Source organism: Emydura macquarii, unplaced genomic scaffold, assembly GCF_026122565.2.
Source record: "Emydura macquarii macquarii isolate MOO-44397 ecotype Brisbane River unplaced genomic scaffold, CSIRO-AGI_Emac_v2 contig_1230, whole genome shotgun sequence".
In the NCBI taxonomy this organism is placed as follows: Eukaryota; Metazoa; Chordata; order Testudines; family Chelidae; genus Emydura; species Emydura macquarii.
The window spans coordinates 3,389,794-3,413,134 of record NW_027131367.1 but is presented as its reverse complement, the minus strand read 5'-3'; the positions used below and the strand labels follow the sequence as shown (position 1 = coordinate 3,413,134).

At 44.3% G+C, this 23,341-nt stretch overlaps 1 protein-coding gene across 2 annotated transcripts in view; it reads right to left on the bottom strand.

The window, feature by feature from the left end:
• Positions 1-23,341, bottom strand: part of SLC39A11 (solute carrier family 39 member 11) — a 221,063-nt gene that overhangs the window by 166,811 nt on the left and 30,911 nt on the right. Inside the window, exon 5 of one of the 2 annotated variants that reach the window (XM_067547295.1) lies at positions 219-363. In XM_067547295.1, coding sequence (XP_067403396.1) covers positions 219-363 — 145 coding nt within the window. The remainder of the gene's footprint in view (positions 1-218; positions 364-23,341) is intronic. The other variant, XM_067547296.1, reaches the window with a different exon arrangement.

The following is a 23,341-nucleotide window of genomic DNA, read 5'->3' as shown; positions in this document are numbered from 1 at the left end:
TGCCCAGAAAGAGAACCATGCAAGTGATTTTGAGAACTGAAGGAGAAAGAGAAGCAATTATTCTCGGGCCAGACGCCAGCCTGCACCAAGAAAGAGAGAAGGAAAGTGTGTGTGCGCTCATTGAAATGGATTAAATTTCAAGCATAGATATCATGGTCCATGAGCCAATTAAATCGAGTTATTCTAACGCTGCTGTTGGTATATGACAGGATGCTTGCCTGAATGAAGCCCAGTTCTACCTATCCGGATGGACAGCTCACTCCCATTGTCCTGGTGATAAGTCGGCTCGGGATCGTACTTCTCTTTCACTGCTCTCCGATCGTAGCTCAAAGACAAGGCTGTGTGGGGAGGATCGTTGATGCCCTGAAATGGATTAGAGGCAAATTTAACTTTGTTTCCATGGGTGAGTGTGTATCTTCCTCTCTCTACGTTCCCCCTCTCCCCCCACCCAATGTTCAAAGACAACTTTGGAATCTGCAGAGGTTTTAACAGCAGATCTGGGCACTGCTCAGTATGTTTGATTCTCAGTGTTTCATACCAAAGTTTCTTTTGGATTTGGTTCACACCGCCCCGAGTTTTGGATTTAAACCAACTCAAAGTGAGGCCATCAAGTTTCACAGGGTTTCACTGCAAACCAAGATGACCGAACCAAGCTCGCTCCGAAGACCTTTCCACAAACTGGGCCTGAGTTAAAAAGTCTTTATGTAGCAAGACTCTGAACCAGGCAAGTTTCACAAGCTGTCAGGTTTCATAAGGCAGGTTCCACATAGCTGCAGTTTGAAGAATTTTTGCAGGTTTATAGGAACTGGAATTTTGACTCCATCCTTCATATGCAAACCTAATGCATTTTCCAGAAGCTTCTGCGCTCAATATACAGTGATGGATCTGGTAGTGAAAAAGCCACAGGGCACAGGATTTTAAAAACATGGAGATGTCAATTTCATGTCCATATTTTGGTGATTACCACCAACGTCTCACTCAAGATAGTTTGGTATTTTTACATTTTGTACAAAATTTTTGTTTCAAAACAGAAACTCCACGCAACATTTTTTAAAAAAAAAGAAAAAAACACAAACATAATTCAACTGCAGTTACAGTGTGGAAAAAAACTCTAAACATGCAGTATCTTATTTTGCTGACAAAACTGCCGTCAGCACTGCTGAGCCAATAAAACTACAGGAGAGAGAGCTGGATTGTATTCTGGCTCATGCATAGTCAAAACTGCTTGTGGAACCTTCCCCTGTTTGTCAGGAATACAGGCAGAAAATGTTCAAGCTGGGTTTTCAGGCCCTTATTCACCAAAGCATGTGAATACTTTAAGGTTCAGGTTCTGCTGGTCGGGGCCTCTGATCTGGGGCCCTACTCAGGAGAGCACAAAAACACAGGTTTAACTTGAATCATCAGCTTATGCTCCATTGACCACAACAGAACTTAAGCACGTACTTATGTGCATTAATGAGAAAGGGCCCTTTCCTCAATTGAAGCCCTGGCAATTAGGAAGAAAAAAAAACAAACTAACTCAAAACAGAGCGTATTTCCTTGGGAATCCAGGGAAAGAATAAATAAGGACCCATGCAATGTCATTTTATTGAATCACTTCCCAAGTATGATAATACCTTCAATGTCATCTAGAATATATTGATAATACTTCCTATTTTTCAAAATGTATGTAGGTGGGGGGAACGGGGACAATGTGCACACCTAAAAACAAAATGTGTTTGTACAGCACCTAGCACAATGGGTTCCTGACCCTGGAATGGGAGTGCTAGGCATGACCAACAACACAAACAAAGACACCGTCCAAAAAGGAAATTTGCTGAACCAGTCAGACACAATATCATGTTTCCAGGTCAGTGCCGGATTTGCAGTAAGTCCAAACGGGCTCTCCTATAGACAGAAGGAACTTGGCACGCCACCAATCATATAGAAAATTCACAGCTGAGGTTAACCTGACAGGCCACCAGATGTCACTACTGACTTCCACACACTCAACTGGAAGACTCTAGGTCTCACTGACAAAACAACTTCACCATATGCCGTTCAAATCCAACTTTCCGCTTGCTACAGAATTTAATGAAAATAAAATTTTCAGCTTGGAAAACCTAGACAGGGGAGAGGAGGAAAGGTTGAAGAATGTGTTAGATTTCAGTACATCTCCCCTTGAAACAAAGATATTATCAGACTTGACATATTTCATCTACTTTCGGTGCCACAAGTTTCCATGCAAATTGCTACTTCTCTTCCCGCAGTTTTGAAGTTCCGGATTCGTTGAAGGGTTTGACCGCACAGACAAAACTGATGGCAAGGTACTCGCTGAAAGAATGTAAAAGGGTCACGAAGGGGATCATGGGGCAGCAATGTTTTAGTTCTACCCACGACAGCAGAGTTGCAAGTTGACTTTCGCCCTTGGATTGAGAGAGCAGCAATATAAACTAACAGACACGAAATCATCAGACCAGGCAAATGAGACACTCAAAGAGTAAGGTCACTTTAAAAAAAAAAAATTTAAGATGAAATTAAATCAACTATTAGCCCCTCATTTGCATAATATAGTCTGACTGGTGTTATTAATACTAATCAGATATTTGCTACCCTTTTCCTACTGCAGTTTAATCAGGGTGCCTTTGCCCCGTTAATCTAGCCATTAGAAGATGCACTGATGAGACACTCTTCTTTTAGAAAGGATTTTTCCTTAGCAAAATGTTACAATTCTTTTCTTCCTCTCAACATTTCCCAGATTTTCAGCCGGAGTCAGTCTTACCTAGACTGGAGCAGGAACAGGTAATAAGTGGATGAAAAAAGCATGTGGAAATGTAGACGTTTTCCATGAAATACTGGAAGGATGTGCACAAAGGAGAACTTCACGTAAGTAGCATGGTCTGATACGGACTAAAAAAAAACCAAGATCCAAAAAAAATGGAAACAACTGGATGCAAAACCCTGCAGTTCAGGTTAGCAAATGCAGAAGAATTGTCCTCGAGAGTAAGAAATGGCTAAATATGAAAAAGCAGACTTCCTAAGACACAAAGAAACAAAACTCAACAGGAAGTTTGGAATAATCAGTTAATTTCCTTATTTCACTGCTACAGGACTCAATAAACCAAGAATTAAAGGAGGGCAATGTAACTAATGCAAGTCAACATGGGTTTATGGGAAATAGATCCTGTCTCACTTGATATTTTTTTCCATGTGATTACAAGTTTGGTTGATAATAGTGCTAACGTAATAGATTTAGACTTCTGTAAGGTGTCTGACTTGGTACCACATGACATTTTGATTAAAAAAACTAGAATATGAAATGAACATGGTACACATAAAATGGATTAACAACTAACTGGTTGATAGGTCTTAAATCGTAACTGTGAACGGGGAATTGTCACTGAGTGGGAGTGTTCCCAGTGGGGCCCTGCACGGATTGGTTCTTGGCCCCATACTATTTAACGTTTTTATTTATCACTGGAAGAAAAAGCAAAAACATCACGGTCAAAGCTTATAGATGACGCAAAGCTTGGGGGAGTGGTAAATAATGAGGCGGATGGGTCACTGATCCAGGGCGATGTGGATCTTGGAATCATAGACTTTAAATAACTCTCCCCCTCCCACTTGGTAAACTGGGTGCAAACAAATGATATGTATTTTAATACCGATAAATGTAAACATATACATCTGGGAACAAACAACGTAGGCCATAGTTACAGGATGGGGGACTCTAATCTGGGAAGCAGTCCTGAAAAAGATTTGAGGGCGTGGGTGAATAATCAGCTATACAGGAGCTCCCTAATGTGATGCTGTAGCCAAAAGAGCTAATGTGATCCTGGGATGCACAAATAGGGGAATCTCAAGAGAGGTTATTTTACCTCTGTATTTGGTCACTGCATGACCGCTGCTGAAATACTGTGTTCATTCTGGTGCCCACAATTCAAGAAGTGCATTGATAAACTGGAGAGGGTTAAAAGAAGAGCCTTGAGAACATGTAAAGGATTAGAAAAATTGCCTTATAACGATGGACTCAATGAACTCAAGCTATTTAGCTTAACAAAGAGAAGGTTAAGGGGCTACTTGATTACAGTCTATAAATACCTACACGGGGAACAAATATTTAATAATAGGCTGTTCAATCTAGCAGATAATGATCTAACACAATCCAGCGGCTGGAAGCTGAAGCTAAACAAATTCAAACTGGAAATACGACGTAAAATTTTAAAGGCAAGAGTAATTAACCCTTGGAACAATTTAGCAAAGGTCATAGTGGATTCTTCCTCATGGACAACTTTTAAATCAAGACTGGATGTTTTTCTAAAAGATCTGCTCTAGGAATTATTCTGGGGAAGTGCTTTGGCCTCTTTTATATAGCAGGTCAGACTAGATCACCACAATGGTCCTTTCCGGCCTTGGAATCTATGCCTCTACGCCACCTGGCTTAAAATGTGCACCAAAGTGCTGAATCAGAGCAACCTCGTTAAGGCAGGCTGAGTCAGCAATTTCCTAGATCACAAAGTGCCCATGGCAGTGAGAAGCTGATTGGAGAAAGTCAACCGGTGCATTTACACAGGGATAAAAAACCGCACAACTGTGCAGACATTTGGGCTCGGGATGGGTGGAGGGTCCCAGCCCCCCTGGCTCCAGCCTGAGCCTGAAACTTCTACACAGCAATTTTTCGCCCCCTCAAGCCCAATTCAACTGACCTGAGCCAGCCGCGGCCATGCCGCAGGTCTTTTATCCCCATGTTGGTGTAGCCTTTAAGGCTGTCAGACCGAGGGCCACTGGTTGGCTTTTACCTTGGATACGATTCGTTGTCACTTGTCATCTGGCTTTGCCACTAAGCCGGTGTTAGTGGAATATCCCAACCCATCTGTGACATTACTGCATTAGGAGGCACTCTCAAGATGGGTTCTCTCCCTGGTCTCTTTTCAGCCAGCCTGCTGATCGGGAAGGTCTGGGGTCAGCACAACCGGACATGTTCTCACTTGGACTCCAAATGAAGCAGAAAAGACCAAATTTTTTAATTTTATTCACAATTCCGTGGCCACTCTGAAACACCACAAGATAGTCTCTGGCTGCACTGCCCTTCCTCTGGTCTGAGCAGTCTTTAAACACCAGATATTTAAGTTCCTCCTGTGGCGAGAGCCCTCCAGCAGGGCCGGTAGAAAAAATTTGACTCAACGTTTTTTTCTGCACCAAATGGGGGTTTAAAAACAAACAATTTTTCATGAAACGTGCTTGCTTTCCATGGAAAAATTCTATTTTTCATCAAAAAACCCCAACACCGACAACCAGAATATTTCTCCTTTGATGTCCCACCCTGGAGTCTGAGGGGCGCTGTTGCTGAGTTTCCTCAGGTGCCCTGTCCTCCATGGGCCAAGCTGCAACTTCTGGAATGCCCCACAGCCACGGACTCCCATAATGCAACTGCCTCCCTCACCTTCCATGGGAAATGCAATCAGGCAGGGGAGCCCTGCCTAACGAGGAGAAAGGGAGGGGGGGCCACAAGACTGCTCCAGCCCACCTTTAGAGCAAGACTGAGGGATGTGGCTCTCGCAGCTGAAAGCTTGGGGTCCCCTGTAATAAAGCTTCAACTATTAAGTGTATGCAATTTGTCTAAATGATTGCATGAACCTATTCATGTAATCCTGCCCGTCTTTCATCACCCCGCTTATGTTAGTCACCGCTCTCACTTCGGTCATGTCTTCCTGGAGGCCGCACGCTGGTCAAAGCCACAGTCTGTCCTTCTGCACCTAATAAGCCTCACATTACAGAACAAATCATACAAAAAGCAGCTTTTCACAGTTTATCATCAACTGATTTGCCAGCACCAGAAAGGCAATTGGCTCTCATCTCCGTCCTGTCAGCATAAAAGGGTAATAAAATTAAAAGCACAGAGCATGGACCAGAGCATATAGGAGTCCATAAATTAAAGATTGCAATGAAAAGAAAAGAATCAGTGGAAGCAGCCGCCAGGCGGTTAGCATTACATAGCTAGATAATCAGGCACGCAATCCACTGCTGAAGTCGAGATGCATTTGTCTGAAAATTGGCAATCAAGAAAAGCCTCCCCTAGGTATTTCCTCTGCTATCCTTGCTGAACATACCGAAAGCTTCCCTCTGCAGCTCATGCCTAAAAAGAGGCAACCAAGAGATCTGCTGCCATTTCAGATGCTTATTGTCCACGGAGACTTACAGACCTTACAGACACACGCACACATGCAACTTCATCAATCCGAAAAATAGGAGTGACCTTCAGCAAAGCACTTGATTTATTCCAACTGAGAGAGCTCTGAGCCACTCCAATCTCTCTCCTCCCCCCCCCCTCCCCGGGGGGGCCCCTTAACTGCAATATGTCAGTGGGTTAAAAAAGCATCAGGATGGAAGAGGAAAAGTTAGCCCATGTTAATTAGCTCATGCTGCTAATTAGAGTTAACTGAAAAAACACCAGGGGTTATTGCATTTCAAAATGCCTGGTGAATGAGAGACTTGGCCGGGAAGATCTCTTCAGCTGGAGAAAATTATTCTGATGCATAGCCTGAGTAAGATCCTTTCATTTTTCAATATTAAGGACAGAAGGGCCCATTAGATCATCTGGTATAAAGCAAGCAGAGAATTTAGCGTTGCATCACTAGTGTTATTTACAGTGTTGTCTCTCCAACACAGGCACACAGTGGCCACGCTAAACCAGCAACTGCTGCTTTTATTACTAAACAATTGCAATAACAAACACACTGCTAAAACAAATCTACCGTTATTCTGCAGGGTGGAAAATTTCAACATCGATCCTAGTAACAACCCAGACAGTGCAGGAGTTGCACATTATTGGCTTCTTGCTCCTCTGGAAAATTTATCAGTGGATCTGCCATGACAAAGTCTACTCTTGAGATCATGTTGGACAGATCTGGGATCAGTCCCGATGGATTTCTCTTATATGGAGAGAAACTCCAATACCAATGGATTTTGGAAAATAGATGCCTTGCTGTTGACCTGTGCATGGCTGGGGAGATTGTAAAAACTCTTACAGTCTACCTTGGGAGACATCAGTTAAGTCTCTTGACTGGAAATTTAGAGGATCATAGTCTAATCCTGAGTACTCTCCGTGAAAGCAACTGCTGCTGAAGTTGCTTTACCATCTCTTGCAATTGGGACTCTTATTTTCCCCCTCACTTTAAAAGAATAAAATGGCTTAGATCTTTTGTTGTAATGTTTACATGCACACTGCCCCCACACAGTCACTACTTTTTCAATCACACTTAAGATTCCAGCTTGAGAATGTATCTCCATGTTCTGTGATTTCACTTCCAAAGGAAAGCACTGCTCACCCTGCTATTAAAGAAACCAGGTCAAAGTGTCCATGTCTGAATGCTTGAGAATAGCAATGACTGTTCCTTTGGCACCACTAAGAACCAGATTGCAATGGCAACTGTTGACTTTCCTGATGTGCACGCAGCAAGCAATGCTGTCTGCTCTAATATGAAGCAGATGGGGATGGCTGGTACTGATTTACCAGCAACCAGGGAAGAAATGTACGAGGGATGTGCAGAGCTCAGCAAAGCACCCACTGTAATCCCTGAAAATTCTCATCCATTTAAAAAAAGGGTCAGGAGGAAACTTTTAAAGTGTGTATCAGACACAGCTCTTTAGCTTTCAAAGGGGATTCCTGGGGTCCCTGCTGATTCTCAAAGACTGTCTTTAACAAAGTCCTTCGCTCCTCCCATTCCCAGACTTCCTCAGTGAAGCCCGGGTGTGACATCACATTCCTTACGATGGCTAGAGCGTGATGTCATACAGGAGTATGACTCTAATGCAGAAGCATGCAGAAGGAAAGCAAGACTGCAAGGGAAAAGTTCTTGCTCAAAGAGGTACATATTTGAAATAATAGCAAAGGAAGTACAAAAAGCCACTGGCCCAAGGACAGCCTTCGTGAGTAGATTTCTTCCAGGGTGTTCGATGGCCCATGTGAACTAGGAATACAAGAACTGCCAGACTGGATCAGACCCAAGAGCCATCTAACCCAGTATACTGTCTCCGACAGTGGCTTCAGAAGGAGGTATAAGAACCCTACATGAGGCAGTTGGGAAATAATCTGCGCCCTATGTTAGGTCTCATCCTGATCTCTAATAGTCAGAAACTGGCTTGAACACTGAAAGTTTAATATCCTGCCCAGTTTTTGTTGGCATTAGTTATACTAATTTTGGATAATCGACATTCATATCAATAGCCAATTCCTTTCTGAATCTTGCTAAACTCTTGGCCTTACCATCCTGCAGCAATGAGTTGCATAATCTAATGCACACTGCATGACAGAATTATTTCCTCCAGTGCCTTCCACCAGCACTAAATTCACCTTTCAATTCTATTTTTAAATTTAAATTTTTTCCTATTTCCGCTTCTAAAGTGACCTTTCTTGTTGGGAAACTCCTAAATCTAGCTCGTGCCTTTTACAGCCCTTTGCATTTCCTCTATCAGGCCCTTCCTCTATCTTAAGTGACTTGCCCAAGGTCACATAGGAAGTCTGTAGCAGAACAGGGACTTCAACCTAGATTTCTCAAGTCCTGCGCTTCTGTTCTGACCATTGGACCATGCTTACTCTTTTCAAGCAATAGATTCCTGACTCCCTGAGGTGTTTGCTAGCTTGTTCCTTTGTTCTGTATAGTCTCTGCCTGAGAATAACTTTTGATAAGTTTACTTACCCTGGGAAGCAAAGGTCTCTCTTCTCTGGCAGGTTTTGTCCCTAAGGAGTGAGTCTAAACTAGTCCAGATAAAGCCATCATGTCTGGCAGGCTCATTGAGCACGGCTTACAACATCAGAGTCTTTATGTGAAAAATTAGATTACACCGTGGGTCCTGCCAGACCATCATTCTTAGTGACACGGCTTTTTATTATTTTGATGCCCAAAACTTAATTCACCTTCCACAAGGCCCGGACTCGTTCCATCATTGTCTGCTCTCTTTCTGGGGCTTAATGCACTTGCTTGTTTAAAAGCAAAATTAAATGACCTTTTCAACGCGATATGATTAATTGCAGCATTTTGATACTCTTTGCAATTCATTGAAACCAGTTTGGGGGAGCATGGGGAGGGAATTACTGGGGGGACTACAAAGAACACACTTGCATGCCAGCAAACACTCCACATCAGTGAGGAAGGTGCACTGTCTCCTTGCTCTGATATTTACATCACAATGGTTCCCTCGTTATTTTTTTTTAAATGAGGGTTTTCATTGGCTTTGCAAGTGATTCACTCAATTATTGTCACTAATATACTGTATTGGCAGAGAGAGGGAGTTAAACTGCCTAGGATCAGATCTTTTCCCGACCAAGCAAAGTCATTAAGGACTTTTTATTTCTTTTTAGCATCCTATCCTGCCTTGTCTCAGAGGGCTAGACTGGATGACCTCTTCAGGTCCCTGCCAGCGCTGTGTTGCTATGAGTCTTTGAAAACCCATTTCTAGCTGTGATGTTGCCTCAAACCAAAAGTGTTCTGCGGCCCGTGAGCCCACGCTCATACTGCTCGGTTTGTTGCATGTCTTCTGTTCCTTCACTGATCACATGAGATCAAAGAGTGTAAATCTTAGTGGGCACTTACTGCGCGTGGGGGGGGGGGGGGGGGGCCAGAGGAAGTGGATTGCCAGGGAGGCAAACCCCTTGGATGGTTTAAAGTGAACAAGTTTGTTTACATTTACGGGAGATAATGCTGCCCACTTCTTATTTACAATGTCACCCAAAGGCAATAACACGGGTTCGCAGGCACTGTTGTGGCCGGTGTTGCAAGGCATTTACATGCCAGATATGCTAAACATTCATATGCCCTTCATGCTTCAATTTGTAAATTGCGCTCTCTTTTTTTAAATCTTTTTTACAGTGCAAATATTTGTAATAAAAAAACAATATGAAGTGAGCATTGTTCACTTTATATTCTGCATTGTAACTGAAATCAATATATTTAAAAATGTAGAAAAACCATCCAAAAATATTCATGATAAATTTAAATTGGTCTTCTATTATTGTTTAAGTGCAATTAAAACGGCGATTAATTATGACTTGTTTTTAATCTCACGGTGTTTTTTAATCGTTTGACATCCCTACTTTATTTATTTATTACCAATAACGAACCCAATGGAAGCTGCAATGTTTCTGGAACAAGATATATTAAACCACATTTTTTGCACTGGAGATTGAGGAGAGCTATGCCCTTGCTTCCCTAATGCATTGCAATGCACAATGAGCACCTTACTGGGAAAAAGAATAGTGTAATCAGCTTTTCACGGCCATATTAAAAAAATGAAATGTTCGTAGTGCATCCAGGGGCTAACGCTAGGAGAAAATAATGTAAATGGTAATAAATCAAGCCCAGGGGCTCTCATTTAATGGCTATTGAAGAGAGAAAGCAGCAATAGCTCAGAGACTAAAAAGAATAAAAAACCTAAGAGGAGAAAATAACTAAGATGGGAAGATAACTTCTCTCTGATGACAGAGGGTCAGTTTTTGCTTCAGAAGGCATTGAAAATTAGAGACAGGTGCCTGGAGATGGCAATACTGGTCCATTCATATAGAGTGGGGAGTTTTCAACCTATAGCTCTGAAAGCATATTACAAAGGTGGGTAACCATTTTAGAGATGGGGAAACCGAGGCAAAAAGAATTAGCAACTTCATGTCACCACGACGGTGCTGTGAATAGAGCACAAGAGTCCTGACTTCCAGCTCCATGCTCAAGCCACTGGATTAATTGCCCCATCAGAGGTTATTACACAGCAAATCTTTGTAGCTAAGGCATATCCTCCCACGCTTCCAAGGAAGCAGGTGACCTGGATTAGAACAGCTTTGAAGGGTAAAGTAGCCAGAGGAGTGTGCGGAGATTAGAAAGGCAAACAGGCTTTGGAAGCTGTCTAGAAGCTATATGCTCACTTCTCAGCCGGATGAATCCAAGGCGGCAGCCACGTTCCACATTCCACGACAACCCGAGTTCCCATGGGACCCACTCACCTATTTAAGAGGGCTTGGGAAACATTCAGCTGATTTCAATCCAGCTACACCAAAATCACGCCTAGCACATTCATTTCTACAGCAGAGCCCCAGCTGAGAACAAGCATGTCATCAAGAAGCTGAAAGATGACACTTCGCTCAACTTTCGCTTGAACAAATGTAAAGCAGAGACCACACGGTGTAATTGTCCAGGAGGGTGGAAATAGTGGAGATTAAGGCGCAGTGTACAAACTATTTCAGCAGCAGCATGCCTCAGGAGGTACTACCAACAGCCCTTCACGCTGCTCAGACATTTCTCCAGTGCTGGGACCCGGGCCTGCAAACTGTGTTATTCAGTACTGAAAAGAGGTCCCCTCCACCATCTCTTAAAGTTCAGTTTCCACAGAGAAGAACGGAACTATTCTCTCTCCAAACCCAGAGGTCCAAGTCTCGAAGGCAGCACGGAACACAGTAGCAGGACAGAGGTCCCAACTCTCCCTCTCTCATATCAGTGGGACTCCAGTGTCTTTAAAAATAAATAAATAAATAAATAAATAGAGCCCAGATTTTTTAACATACCCTGCAGATCACCTTAAACCTCCCGTATCCCTGGCCTGTTCTAAACACTTAGCTGGGACCATGTTAGTACACCGGCCTCTGTGTGTGCATGTGACACAGAGAATGTGCAGATGCAGGTGTGCATTTTATTTATGTCATAATAATTCCCAGAAACCTCAGTCAGGTCTGGGCCCCACTGTGCTAGATGTCATCCAGAGAGTGAAAGACAGTCCCCTGCCCCAAAGAGCTTGCAATTTTAACAAGTGCAGTATAATTATTTATTCAATAGATATTCAATATTCCACCTATGGCATGTCTGCATGCAGGGTTTGCTTCCAATAATAAAGCCAATGGCTACAAATCAAATATATCTATGTATGTTTCCTTACAGAGCCTCATAGATCTAGAAAAAAGAGAGTGAACTAGGACACACATCCACCACAAAACAAGATAGCTTTTTAAAAAGCAATTAATTTAAAGTATCCCATATGTGTTTAAAACACTGTCCAGCAATGGTTTAATAACCTCTCAGAAGTAAACGCTCTGTCCATTTGCAGAGCACAGATTAGTTATCTTTGTGCCAGCGTGACTCTTTCATAAAGCAATAAAACCTAACAAATGCAAAAGTGAGTCATCACAAAAACTGGCCTTCCATTCATTTTCTACCCTTTACTATTTTCGCTCTGTTTAAGTTTAATGTAGTGAGATATTATCAGGTCAATAGGTTTCAAAATTCAGGCTTTGCAGAAATAAACTTTACCAAACTTAAGCTCAACAAGACCATGTTTACATGCAGTTTTGTTTGTTGGTTTGGTTTCAAATCCAGAGGAGGCAAGGCTTCTTGTTTTGTTTTTAAGCCAAACCTCCCTCTGTCATGCTTTCATACCAAACGTCGCAGCTCTGAACTGGTGAAAATGAAAAAAATATGCAAGTTGAAACTGGGTATTTTCCTTGTCCAGAGGATAAGGACACAAACAGTATCAAAGAAAATTATGAAAAGTGTCATTTGTAACATAAGCAATTTGCTTTATAAAACACAGAGTTTTTAAAAATATAGGAAGGGTTCTCCCATCACTGTATAATCCACCTCTCCAAGAAATGGTAGATAGGTCAATGGAAGAATTCTTCTGTTGACCCAGCACTCTTTACACCGGGGGTTAGGTCAGCATAGCTACGTCTCTCAGGGGTGAGGATTTTTCACACCCTGAAAAATATAGTTCTGCCAATGTGAGTTTTCAGTGCAGACCAGCCCTAACTCCCATGCACAGTTGTAAAGGAACCAGTGCCAGACACCACAACATAGGGAAAACATCCCTATTTAAGAACAATGTTTATGCACGTGCTTAAATTTAAATGACATGCTTAAGTTCTTTCCTGAATCAGGACCAGAATACTGACAATAACCCCCATGGTTGAACACTGGTAAATGCAGAGTGTCCCTCGAGACACCCACTGAAAACTGCATGGAGCTGCTTGCCTAGTTAGAGCCCAGTACAGTTCTGCTCATAGAGACAAAATGACCCTTACACCATCCACACTCCTGAAAGCCACCAAAAGCTGTATAATTACATGGCTCATTCTGCTCCATGCCTCCATTTCTCACCATACATTATTTACAAAAACAAACAACGCCTAATTGTGATCATTCCACTGTCAGCATCGTGCCACAACAAAGGCCGGCCTGGGACTCACTAAGAATTAAAATGCAGGGCGCAAGGCTCAGTGTTACTATTCAGAGACAGAACTGAATTCATATGCAACATGAAAACAGTCAAGCAGGTGGAGATGTGCAGTCAAGTTATTGAGAGATCACATGCCGGGCACCTTGCTAGAAGCCTGGCTGTATTTCAGTTCCAGTGCACAGCTCACCAGAAGCGCAGTAACTCATCTTCACGTTCCCTTCGAGGCACCAATCAAGCACAGCCTTGGAAGCGGTACAGATAAAGCACTGGCCACATAATAGAGAGAAGCATCATTCGCTCAGCAAAGATGACCCCGTCCTATAGTACACATTAACCTCTTCCAAAGGCGAAAAAACCCTCTGTAAAGAAAAGACTTAAAATGCAGCCTTATGAAAGCCCGGGATCATTGAAAAACCATTAACGTGACAAAAATATGGAACAACTCCACGGCAACAGGAAGGACTGAGGAAAGACCGAAGCTAATGCATACAACATTAAACGATTAATGGTATCAAATATTCATTGCTTCAGGACAAGAGCTAACCTCTAGCTATTGGGGTCAGGAGGAAATCTCTAGGGGTGAGCTATTCCATTACTGCCTATTGCATGGTTTGCATTTTTTGACACAGCCGGTACTTGCTGCTGTCAGGGACAGAGTCCTGGACTAGAAGGACAACTGGTCCAATCCACTGTGGCCACTCCTATGTTCCTAATAAATCAGAGTCAGACTCGAAAGATACCATTAGCCAGATGAGGTTGTGAGGATTCCTTGAGGAGGAAGCAGGACCCCAGAATAACACTGTGGGTAACTGACAAGAAAGCGTGCAGAAGCAGCATTCTCACACTGCTCTCAGAAGAGGTTCACCTAGTTTTCAGAGGCAGACAATGTCAGCTTGAACTTCCCACCTGAAAATTTTCTACCTTCTGCAGCTACAAATTACAGCTATGATTGCTGATTTCCTTCAGTTTCAGTCAATCTTTTTGGCAGAGAGATGATTATTTGTGGGATTTTCTCGGCTGTTAGTTTTGTGCATTAGACAGCCCTTTGTACATACAACTAGTTTCACTACCTCCCTTGTACTCAGTCAGTCCTTTTGCTCCCTTGCTGTAAAGACCTTTCAAAACACCAGCAAGGGAGCAAAAAACCCTTACAAAAGCATTCTAAACTATCTGTGTTAAGTGCCAGCACATACCATTTAAATTGGACCCTAGCAGAAACTGGATTTCTCTTTTCAAGTTAGTCAATTGCAAAATATTCAGGCTGGCAGTGACCTTTTATAGCGAGGCTTCAACAAACCGCACCAAGTAAAGACATTGGGACTGACTGCAGAAGATTCTGACGGTGCTGCTGTCATGTTAGCCAATTTAGCCTCCCCTGCAGCCCCGCAGGAGAAGACACTGAAAGCAAGAGGGCTTTGGGATGCTGAGTCGCCAGCTAGCCAGTGAGGTGGTCAGGTGACAGGAGCAGCCCTGAGGGAACGTGCAGCGCAACAACCCACACCCTGCGCTCTGGAGAGGTTTTGAAACCTCCTGGCTTTAGCTGATGGAGGGTTTGATTGAAAAGAGAAAATCCAGATAACTAGAAATCCTACAACAGGCTTCTCATGGGCATGTTCAGTGTGAGGAACCGGCTCTCGTGGCAATAACAAACAGGCACTGGCTTCTGAAATATCCCCACTAAGCAAGTGAAGCAAAGGCTGCACAGAGAGCCTAGTCATTTAGCTGTGGTGCAAAAGAAACGAAACACCTGGATTAGACAGCAAACGGAAAATGCCATCAGAGTCAGGCAGCACATGAAACAGGCCTGGCTAGCTGGTGGCCAACAGTTCCAGCCAGTGGGAACACAGCAGGATACCTGGTTTAAAACCCCAAGAGGAAATGAAGGCAGGATGGTCTTACGGTAAAGGCACCGGATCAGGCCCCAGGAGATCTGCGTATCCAGCTCTGTCAATGATTCGCGGGCTTAATACAACAACCTGTAACCCACTGATGCCCCCTTTTTCTGTCCTCTGAGCGCAGGGGTGTTAACGGGCCACTTCACCTTGAATCATCTCTTACAACACGAGCTAACTACTTGTGGTGAACCATCTGTTCCACCTTGTGTTTCGCTGTGACACTGAGCATCTTCCCCAGACCCAAAAAGCGCTCTGGGTAGCTCGAAAGCTTGTCTCTCACCGACAAAAGTTGGTCACATAAAAGATATCACCTCACCCACCCTGTCTCTCTAATGCCTCACCATGACATTTTGGGCAAAGTCTCTTCCCTCGCTGTGCCCAGTTTGCCCCATCTGTAGGCTGGATGTAAGATAACCCCAACTGTCCTGTCTCTTTAGAATGTAGTTTTTCAAGAAAGAGCCTCTCTCCTTCTATGCACCTAGCTCCATGAGCCCTGATCCTGGTAGGGGGCTGCTAGATAGTAGAGTCTGAGTGTAAGGAAGCCATTAAAATTTGCCTTCTGCCAGATGTTAAGTTTAGTCTCGTCATACACTGAGTGACAATCTAACTACCAAAATCAACGACAAAACTCCCATGGACTTCAGCAGAGCTAGGATTAAACCCAGTATATACATTTCCCCAGCTTGGTCTTGTTTTTTCTGTCTGTTTCCTCTGCATCCACTGACCACTTGACATGAGCTCGCCTGTCCAGCAGATCATGATGGCACAAGTGACTCCCAAGAGGTGCCTAAACCTGAAAATCCAGATCTCCCGTCTTCCCAATCTTCTCTCTCAGAGACAGCCAGAACTGTGGAGTCTCCGAAAAACAGAACTAGTAATACCGACGACAGCCTCCATCTCTCTCCTTGAGACCCAAAGTTACTCGTTGAGAGAGAAACCCATCGATACAGACTCACAAAACTGATACTACAGGAAGCTTTGTGGACCCCATTCTGAATCCAAGTTCTGCAGGTTTAGAGCCTGCACACTTTATGGAGGGCTGACAGACAATACGCCTGACTCTCCAGCACTCTGTCCACCTACTTCCACCCACTCATGACCACAGCACGAGTGCCTACAGCTGACTAGGTCTGAGCAAGCCCCTACACCCTGGTGTCATTGCAACCCGACAGCCCTGCCTGGCGACAGGGACAGTGCCTTCCATTATCCACGGCTAATTTCCAATTATACGCCAAGCAGATTCTGTACAACACTTTTCCGAATAAGGAACAGTCTTGATCCTCAAGACACAGTAGTGAAAAACAGACATGGCCCTGAGCTCCCAACCCAAATTTGGGGGCTGGATCCAGGGTTTTGCTTCGGGCTGTCTCTCTAGCTAGAGCACAACAGGAACGCCTCTGTGTGCATGAGCTCTGCTTAATGCTGCCCATACGGTACACCCTGCTCCGCGGATACAACAGTGACCTCAACCTTCAAGGAGCCCTCAAAATAGCCACAGCCTTGCCATTTCTTTCTTCTAAAACGTCCCACTCGGGGGTATTACACCTGGTTTAAATCAAGGGTGGGGTGGGGGTGAGAGAACCACACGCTATTATTCAGTACCATCACCTTACCAGCACTCCTTAATACAATGAGTACAGAAAGCCTAGTCTATCACCATATGGAGATTTAAGGGTCTGAGTATTTCAGGTGCAGCTTGCCTTGCATCTTCTTAATTCAAAGCTTGGTAACAGCAGACAAGCAATGTTTGGCAGGGTCTGCAGAAGTGCACTTTAAAGCCAGCGCCCTTCAAGTTTGCTAATGAGGGGTAGGCTAGTGTCATAGCTCACAGCGTGAAACAGCCGCACTTCTTATGAGTTTTTGGTTGGGATTTTCCCCTCTCCCTTGTCAGTAAATTATTCACAGATTCATGAAACCTAAAATAGAACATGTACAATAACAGGCAGCAATCACAACAATCTTTGTAAGCTTCAAAGAGCCACCAAATAAAGCAGCAGCAGGAGAGAGGATGAAATATAAAGGAAGAGGAGAACTACTAAGTATTAAAAGTTCTGTTTTGTTTTGTTTTCAATCGATGCAAGAGAAGTAGCACAGATGCAGACATGCACCTTAGCTGGGACAGCTGCACAGTTAGCCTGTTTCCAGTCTATGCTGTCACCCTAAATCAGACCTGTAACACATCTGAAACTCAAACACGTCTATGACTAACTCTACCCAGAATGCCTGTTCCAAGGGTCATTTCTCTGGAACTCTGAAGCTCATTTTTCCCTGTTCTCCATCTAGATGCTTTCACCACTGGCAACACAGAGCAGGGCAGAAGCTGTGCAATTGCACAATAGGAGAGCAGCACCATGCAGAGATCAGATCAATTTCACACACACAGGGACAGAAGTTTTGGAAACCAAATGCTTTTCACAGTCACAGTGCTACACTTCAGAGTTATCAGTAGAACCCCTACAAAGATTCATCCGTGTAGCTAGCTAACCAACGTCCTTGAATGGCATTCAGTTACATTAAGCCAGGTGGCACGATTAGCTCAGGAAATGGTTTAGTTCTAAGGTGAAAGGACCTGATTCTGAGGTCACTTAGCACGCAATAAAAAAATCCTAATGAAATGGATTCCCAAAAACAGATGCAGAATCAGGCCTTTAAACGCCCAATCGTGTAAGGCGCTGAGCAAAATCACAACCCAGCTTTTGGCAGTCAGAGGCTTCGGGACACCCAGAACCTGGAGAGATGTCCCTGACCATCTTGGCTCACAGCTATGGATGGATCTAGCCTCCATTAACTGATCTGATTCTTTGTGGAACCCAGTTATACCTTTCGCCTTCATAACATTCTCCTGGCAAGGAGTTCCACAGGTTGACTGTGTGGTATGTGAGGAAGTACTTCCTTATGTTGGTTTAAAACCTGCTGCCTATTAATTTCATTGGGTGACCCCTGGTTCTTGTTTTGTGAAAGAGTAAATAACAGTTCCCTAGTCACATTCTCCACATCATTCATGATTTTATAGACCTCTATCATATCCTCCTTTGGTCATCTCTTTTCTCAGCTGAACAGTCCCAGTCTTTTTAATTTCTCTTCATATGGAAGCTGTTCCATACCCCTAATCTCTCTCATTTGTGCATGTGTGTGTGTATGCGCTCCCCCCCCCTTCTCTGTACTTTTTCCAATTCTAATGTATCTTTTTCTGAGATGGGGTGACCAGAACTGCATGCAGTATTCAAGGCATCAGCGCACCATGGATTTATATACTGGCATCTTGCATCAAGAAAGGACAAAAAAACTCTCAGGCACGTCAACAGTCCAGGATAGGCCTTTCCTATTCAGACAGCTCACACAGAGCATCTTCCATCCTCGGCCATGCCTCTTCTGCATTTGGTAATACAGCTGAACAGTCTTGGCCAAGTTAGACAAGAGGCTGTGGCTATACTGCCGTGGCTGCTGTTCCGATTAATTGTGAAGAAGGGAAAGGTCACCTGATCTAAACAATTAGCAGCATTTTAGCTTTAGATTTGTTACAACGGTGTCTTGTGAACAGCAGGGATATCATCAAGCTCATTGATCAAACCTTATTGTTTTGATGCCAGCTGCATTATCTGGCCAGCAACGGGATGCCCAAGCTTTCATCTAATAACTGGAAACAGGGAAGCCTAAGTGAATATTAAGCAAGCCTGGAATCGGTTTATCTGTAGCTAATGTAATATTATTGTGGGTACATTTTATTCACTGCTAATCCTAGGCTACTTTACTAAGTCATAACTCTCGTAAATTGCAAACAGCACCCCTCTGTTGAATGAGTCCTCGTGCTCCCTCTGAAAACTAATCAACATCCACCATCACCCAAACAGGGAATCTGGAGATTGCTGGGGCACAAAACCCCAGGAGCACCAGAGTCTCAGTACTGCCGACTTCAAGAGATCAAAAATCATGAGTTGGACCCCCTAAGAATCAAGAGATTGGCCCAAAAATCACAACTTTTTTTTTAAAAAATTATACTGCGTTCTTTTCAATCAGTCTCCCCTGCCCATCCCCACAAGTTTATCAAACTGCTTCTTCAAACTAGTTAGGCTGTCTGCTGCCCCCACGACTCCTACAAGGAGGCTGTTCTAGAATTTCACTGATCTGATTGTCAGAAACCTTCTAATTTTATTCATGGCCAGTTTATACAGATGTGCTTGTGCCAGCTTTGTCCTTTAGCTCAGGGGTTCTCAAACTGGGGGTCATGATCCTCAGGGGATCGCGAGATTATTATGGGGGGGTCGCGAGCTGTCAGAAGTCTTCAAGTTCATCCCCCTGCACTGAGGCAGAACCAGGCAGACCTAGAACACCCCTGACAGGTGTTTGACTAATCGGTCCTTGAAAACCTCCAATGACAGGGATGCCACAACCTCCGTTGGCAGCCTACACCAGAGCTTAACTACCCTTATAATTAGAAAGGCTCTCCTAATATCTAACCTAAATCCCCCTTGCCCCTCCAGCAAAACCCACTAGCACAGTGTGGTGCAGACCATCTGTACTTAAACAAGAAGTGTTTAACCCACAACCCAGACCACCACCACGGGCTTATGTTTAGCCTATAATGCAACACGCAGCCAAGAGGGGTAAGCCAGCTTCCATTCCCATAGAGGGCCACCAAAGGATGTGGCAAGACATCTGCCAACATCCCCAAGTGGGGACAGCGGAGCTGAAAGGGATCCCGTAAATAATTCAGGCACGAGTGTTGTGAGAACAGTGGCTCCAACAGAGTGCAAGTACTCCGGGAGGCAAAGGGTCAGAGATAAAAGGCAGCATCAAAGAAGAGCAGAGGGCTGAGAAGAGCTCTCGAGTGGGGAGGATTAAAGAGGACGTTGCTTTGGCTGCAGCGAGATCCATATGAAAAAAAAAAAGATAGGGCTGGTTATAGGTTTCACTCTCTCTATATAGGAGCAAGGAGGAGTCTGGACAATCAGCGAGAGACAACACACACGATATGTTCCAATACAGTGGGGGTTACTCCCAAATGACATTTTAAACCTGTAACGTTTTACATGGCAGAATGTCAGGAATATTTTGCACCAAAGGTTCAAAAAGCTTAAAGAAAAAAAAAAAAAAAGCTTTTCACTTTTCATTCATTTCTCACACCCTTCACCAGCAACTCCCCATCCTTCTATAAAAGGCAAATCTAAGTTTTGTGAAAACTAAAGACACAATGAAACAAATATTTCATCAAGAATTTCAGTGTCATTATCAAGAGACGGAGGTTTCCTCCCAACCCCTTTCGCCCCAGAAAGCTGAGAGATACCATGAAATACAGCCACTGCATTTAGTTCCTGCACGAAAAATGGCACCATACAGAGTTTTCAAAGAGCCGATTTGCTGAGAAGCTGCACATTTCCCTCCTGAGACAACAAAATAATTGCTCCTCTACCAAGGAGAAAGAAGTGGGGTGGAAGGATAGTCCAAGGATGTAAATAAACTTTAAAGAGTTCTTGTAACACATGGGGACGGAGGGCACCTACAACATATATAACCCCACTTGTTCTAGATGGAAAACCCGCCCTGTAATATTGAGGCACAGGAGTTAGATACTTTCAGGTGAGCGCCACCATCGCTACAGAATGTGGTTTGTTCAGCAACACACAACATAAAGCTTTGTTGCATCTATTTAGCACCAAAACAACAGACAATTCCAGATTGCAACTGTTTTCAATAAACCTTTACGTCTTTGGAGGGTATTAATGAAGAACATTTTCTCTGCATGCCTCAAAGTCTGATGGTGACTAGTTCCCCTCCCCTGCAGTCTTGTAACATAGCAACATGTATTTTTATAGCCCCTTTATTATGCAAGGCTTTTTGCAGAACCCAGATAAAAAAGAAAGCAAACAGAAGTTCGATTAACAGCTCATTATTACACAATATTTCTTGGCAATTATTTGCTAACTAGGGAGATTAAATTAAGGGGGAGAAGGGTAGGGAGAACGAACAAAGATCCTGGTTCTTGCTCAACTGCGATACCATAAATGCTTTGAACTGGAGAAAGACAAAGCAGTCACACGAGCGTCATTTTCATCAGATCTCATGAGCTAAATCCAGGTCTCACTGTATCAGTAGCTGAGAGACTCCAGGTAAAACTAGGCCCAGTTCAGAAAGTCCAATCTTTCCACCCAGGACTGTCTAACTTAGGGAAATGTGCACTCTCGTATGTCACATCAGTGCCTCTTTTCGCACTGGCGCAGTGTCTATGCCAGGGGGTTTGCCCCAGCGTAACTACGGGCAAGCTTCCCCAATCGAGACACACCCCAGGTCTGAACAGAACCAGTGCGCAAACAGAAGGCTAGGCGTGGGAACTACTGGAGATTCTGGCTTGCAGTGGGTCCTCACCAGCTGCGGCCAATAGACATCCAGTAGAATGATGGCAGTCAGGGACGATTCCCGTCTTCCTGACGGCGCAAGACGGTTCCCTGGTGCGTAACTGCTAGCCTCGGTACGGGCTCCTTCACACTCCTTCCCACGCAAGAGTGTCAGCCTCAGCGAACTACTCAACTGGTACCATGGAAAATTGCATTCAGCATACCTCTACTCCCCCCCAGGTAATGAACCTGAGCACCTTGGATAGCAGCCACGTTACCCTCCAAACGGGGCGGCACAACGGCGTTGCATACGGCAACTGCTTTACCCAATGCACGCACCTGGGGACCATCCGTCCAAGACCTTAGGTCCCCCTAATCAAAGCGTCACGCCCTCCTCCATGATAGCGGGCGGAGTGAACAAGTTACACATGCCACAGCGACTCAGCAAGAGGCCATCAGCACCTCCCTGCAAAAAGTTCCAACCCCCAACCCCCGAGATGTATTGCACGGAGGTTTCACAACACACTCTTCTGCACGCAGGACACCCCAAAGCAAGTGGCGTTTTAACTGCAAGCTGTTCCGTGGCACGCTGGAGCTGGAGACCTACCATTCCCACAGCTAGAATAATGTATATGGTTTCCCTGGGCCGACCAGCCATTAAACAGGTATCACAGTTGATCTCAATCCACAGGCCACCACTTCACACCCGAGAGGCACACCTGTCAATAGACGGATAGTCAGAGTGGTTTGGGATCCTTTAGGATGAAAGTTGCTCTCAACATAATTTAACCCACACACAGTTGACGTCATGGTGCGGGATAAATACTGCAGAGCAAGGGAAGGTAGGACTGGAGGGGGAACCGATCAGGGCATCACTTCTGTTAAAAGCCGTGACGTGGAGAAGCACAAGTAAAGCAGTTTAACCGGTAAGTTATCGAACAGCTCCCTCAGAAGCTGAAAGCACCACTCAATTACCTGACATACAAAATCAAAACGTTACCTTCCTCCAGAATCACAATTAGCAACACACAAGTGGCTCAATCTGGCAGCTCACGTCGGCTCGTTGGTGGACAAATGGCTAAGGAACAAGAGCGGCCAACTTTCCCTTGACACCCATTCCCATCTTCCCTTCCCCACAGCCTGCTCGGCTACATTAAGAAATATCAATGGCCGGGGGCATCATCCTGGCCTGTGAGGAGCAAAGCCGACATCAAATTTATTTCGGGGCTGGGGAGAGGTGAGGGTTCCTCCCCTCCAGACTTCCAGATGTCTCACAAAACATATGCTCGGTGTATTTAATTTCTTGGCCTTTGTAACACTTTGTATGACTACAGCCCCGTCCAGCCAAGGACACCAGAACACAGGAATTAAGCCTTTCAACTTCCTTGTGGGTTAGGTGAACGTGATCTCCATTTGGGGATGGAGGCTCAGATGATGTGACCCACAGCGAGAATAAAACTCAGGTCCCCTGGCTTCAATTCCCCTTCTCTAAGCACGCACTTGACTATTATGGGCAGCACTGAAGTCCAACAAGGGATGACACGTCCCTAACTCCTATTAGTAGCAGTGGGCGTGACATGTCTACCAAAGGGAGAAGAGATCCTTGGATGCTGTAGACAGCTGTGTCTCTGTGGCAGTCAACATACAACAGCGAGATGATCAGGTACAACAGTCACTGCAGTAGTCACTGCCACAAGCTCTTGCGCTCCTGCTTCAGAAAGGAGCTTCTCTGCTTCTCCTGGCTATTGTACTTTCATAAATTCTTTGCAACGTCTCTAACAGCTGAGGGAACCTCATGGTCTGCTCTGCTCACATGGGCAATTGAAACATTGAGGCTGAATCCCTTCGAGATCGGGCTAGCCTCAGTCAGGTTTTGCGCCCTCACCTCACATTCAGTAAGAATTACAGACCCAATTCTCCTCTCCC